This window comes from Trachymyrmex septentrionalis, unplaced genomic scaffold, assembly GCF_001594115.1.
Source record: "Trachymyrmex septentrionalis isolate Tsep2-gDNA-1 unplaced genomic scaffold, Tsep1.0 scaffold11, whole genome shotgun sequence".
Classification (NCBI taxonomy): domain Eukaryota; kingdom Metazoa; phylum Arthropoda; class Insecta; order Hymenoptera; family Formicidae; genus Trachymyrmex; species Trachymyrmex septentrionalis.
This window is the reverse complement of record NW_017304228.1, coordinates 3,711,390-3,714,710: the sequence shown is the minus strand read 5'-3', so window position 1 is coordinate 3,714,710 and position 3,321 is coordinate 3,711,390. Positions and strand designations below refer to the sequence as shown.

The window sequence follows — 3,321 nt, the reverse complement described above, 5'->3', positions numbered from 1 at the left end:
TATATATTTTGTAGGAAAAGATATAAAACTGTAAAAAGATTTGATTATAGTTAGTTTGCATGCTGAATGCAAAATTCTCTATATTTACTTCTTTTTCCACAATATGTAACTAATTAAAAATGATAAAGACAGAAATATCGCAAATTAGAGTTATTTCTTCAAAAATCTAATTATATATATATAATATAAAGTGCTGTAATATTAAATATATCAATGATGTCTCGGCACTAAGTATCTATACTTATACAATTTATACTATAAGTGGGAGTTTAATTAAACATTAAACAATTTTGTAATATATGTCTTTTATATTTCTTCCGCTTATCAATTTTATCTATTTTACAAAAAATTATTTATATGATCCTTTTGCCTTAATTGATTATTAGAATATGTTTTTAACAACTTAGTAAAATTATGAAATTCAAATTATAAGATTTCTTAAAGAAGCATTGAATAAAAGAAAGAATTTTATTTCCATGATTCTTATATTAAAATAGATTGAGTTTACTTCATAAATCTTTTTGAAAAGTTTTTAATCTAATAAAGACAAATGTAAAATTTTGAATTGTAAAAATTTAAATTTAAACTCCCATTTACAACTATGATTTCTTAACAATCTGTACTTACTTAAAAGATTATACCAGTAAGATGACACATCTTGATTTAATTTGATTGTGCCGTATTGCGAAAAGTATACATGCAGCACTCCTTCATTAGTAATTTTGTAATTCGGACTGAAATTAAACAAAGATATGACGACATCTTTTTTAGAAACGATCTTCAAAAAGAATTTTATTTTTTATATCAATAAAAATGCCATACTTACAATAAGTTAGGTTCAAATATACCATGAATCATGTAACCTCTCCAACTTAATGTATCATAATTAGTATCGTTGCAGGCAGGATAACAATGTAAACAATGTAAAGCATTGTCTTCTTCTTCTTCGTAAAAAATACTGTGATTGTCCTCGTAAGGGAAAATCATTAATTGTTTAGCTATTTCAGAAAATAAAGAACCAATATATCGAGTAAATGACATAATGATTATTATTAATTTATTTTTATAATATGTTATAGGTAATATAAACATTAAAATTTTTAAATTGCTTATGTAAAAAAGAGCAACTATTTTTATTATTAATAATGTAATAAAATGTTTACATTTATACTTAGTTAGGCATTGGGAGTCCGTAATATTGCAAATACGCCATGAATCTGAAATATAACAAACCATATGTATATTACATATGTAAAGCATAATAATAGTCACAAATAACGAATATTTGTAAAATTAATCTGTAAAAAAAGACAAAATTGTATAAATAAAATAAAAATTCCGTTTTCGTAAAGCAAATTTTAAAGAATCATATTGCTTTTACAACTAAGTAATAATATATTTCTCTTTACCTAGTCAGCCATAAATGACTTCTGAGTGACCTTAATGTTGACTTTGACACTTAAGGAGGTTTCGCGTGATTATTTGTACATACGTATTAAAATTATAACTCAAAATAATAACATTTAGAAGAAAACATGTTGTTACATTTAACACATAATAAGTAACATGTTGCTAACATTTTTTCGAGAAAGCATTATATTTTGTTCATTGATAGTTGCTACAACATTAATTAATAAACATTAGTTATATAAGTAAGTCTATGTTAAAACATAGCGGTATTCTTTCATTAAAATCACACCGTTTTTAAAACATAAAATTCTGCTATAATTCACATAATAATCTTTTACGCCAAAATGGGCTAAAACAGCATGCACATCTCACGTCGTAATCGCTCAATATTGGAAACATAACGTGAAACACGAGATTTATCGCATATATTTTGTTGAAATACATATAGAGGAAAGGCCCCTATTATGAAATACCGAGTTCATTTTGAATAAATGCTAGAAATCTATAGGCAGAATTAAAAAAAATAATAAGTAATTATTTTGAAGAAAATTTAATAAGCTTTAAGATAACATTACGTAACATTTAATTCAAATTCCATTTTTTTTTAATTAAAGAAATGTAAAAAGTGAGCAAATTGCAAAGTCAAAAAATTGTGCTTCTAATATGAGATGAGAAATCGATAGTAAAATATAAAATATATCAGTATTGCAATTAAAAAACTTTTTTAATGTTTCTAAAAGTACAAACAAACACAATCAGCGTGTGCGAAAAATGAGCATGCAATAGATTATACCCAGAACTGATTTTCAGTTGAAATCAAGCATTGCAGATATAAGCACTAGACGTTCATTCCGATTATCTTTTTTATTAGTGTATAATAAAATTTATAGTTTAGCAACGATTTTCACTATCACATAGGAGTATGGGTTATTTTATATTAGGAATATCTTGAGTATCTCATATTACGATTTCCACGCCTTATGATTTTATGATCATCAAATCTAACTTCTATAATTAAACAATTCAACACATTCCGTATTTTTCTATTAATACGACCTTACTTTATCACTACATGAAAAATTTATTGCTGAATTTATTAAACAATAAACAAGGTTTAAATGCTCATCTCAATGAAACTTGAAAATACCCAAATTTTAAAATCTTGTTTTACAATGACTACAGGCATGATGTAATAATAAATTTTCTACTAAATTGTTTTCAATCTAAGAACAATAAATTCATAGTAGAACCAATAGATAGCGTTTATTAGTTTAGCAGAAGTTTAGATAGAGTTTATTAGCGTTACTACATATCTCATATTAGGCCCATATCTCATAATAGAGGGCTTTTCTCTACCTTGTTTGTTTCAAAAATTTCAGAAATTATATTCTACTTATATAAAAATTGTTTTATTAATAACTTTTTAATAAACAATGACGGAAAGATCAAAACATTTTGACTTTTTGAGGGTTAAGGTTATTAACAATCGTTGGAAGCATAAACAATTGAAAAAATTAATAACATGCTTTTACTAACATTCTTTCTTGCCACGACGTGGGTAAATGAATGGTCTGCATCCACAGAACTTCTGTATGTCATTAATCTTACAATCGACGATACAATCACTGTAAGTATACATCGTAATATTTGAAAAAACTATTTCATCTGAAAATAAGCAGTTACGTTTATTTCTGGGCAAATTTATAATGGTCTGACTACTGCTAAAGAGCGTTGCTTCCACATTCAGATATGTTTCGTATTGAGGCAATGCGAATACCTCCGTGACACCACCACTGGTCATATCCGGATAATCAGTAGGACTGAATACAGTCACCTAAAAACTCAATGAATGTTAGTCTTATTAAATTTCTCTCTTTTTCTCTGACCTTCTCCTTCCCTTCCCACTGTCTC

General features: G+C 26.2%; 1 protein-coding gene across 1 annotated transcript in view; it reads right to left on the bottom strand.

The window, feature by feature from the left end:
* Nucleotides 1-2,941: 2,941 nt before the first annotated feature.
* The window catches only part of LOC108749502 (sodium channel protein Nach-like), a 7,468-nt gene continuing 7,088 nt past the window's right edge, over nt 2,942-3,321 (bottom strand). Inside the window, exon 6 of the mRNA XM_018488276.1 lies at nt 2,942-3,244. Coding sequence (XP_018343778.1) covers nt 2,942-3,244 — 303 coding nt within the window. The remainder of the gene's footprint in view (nt 3,245-3,321) is intronic.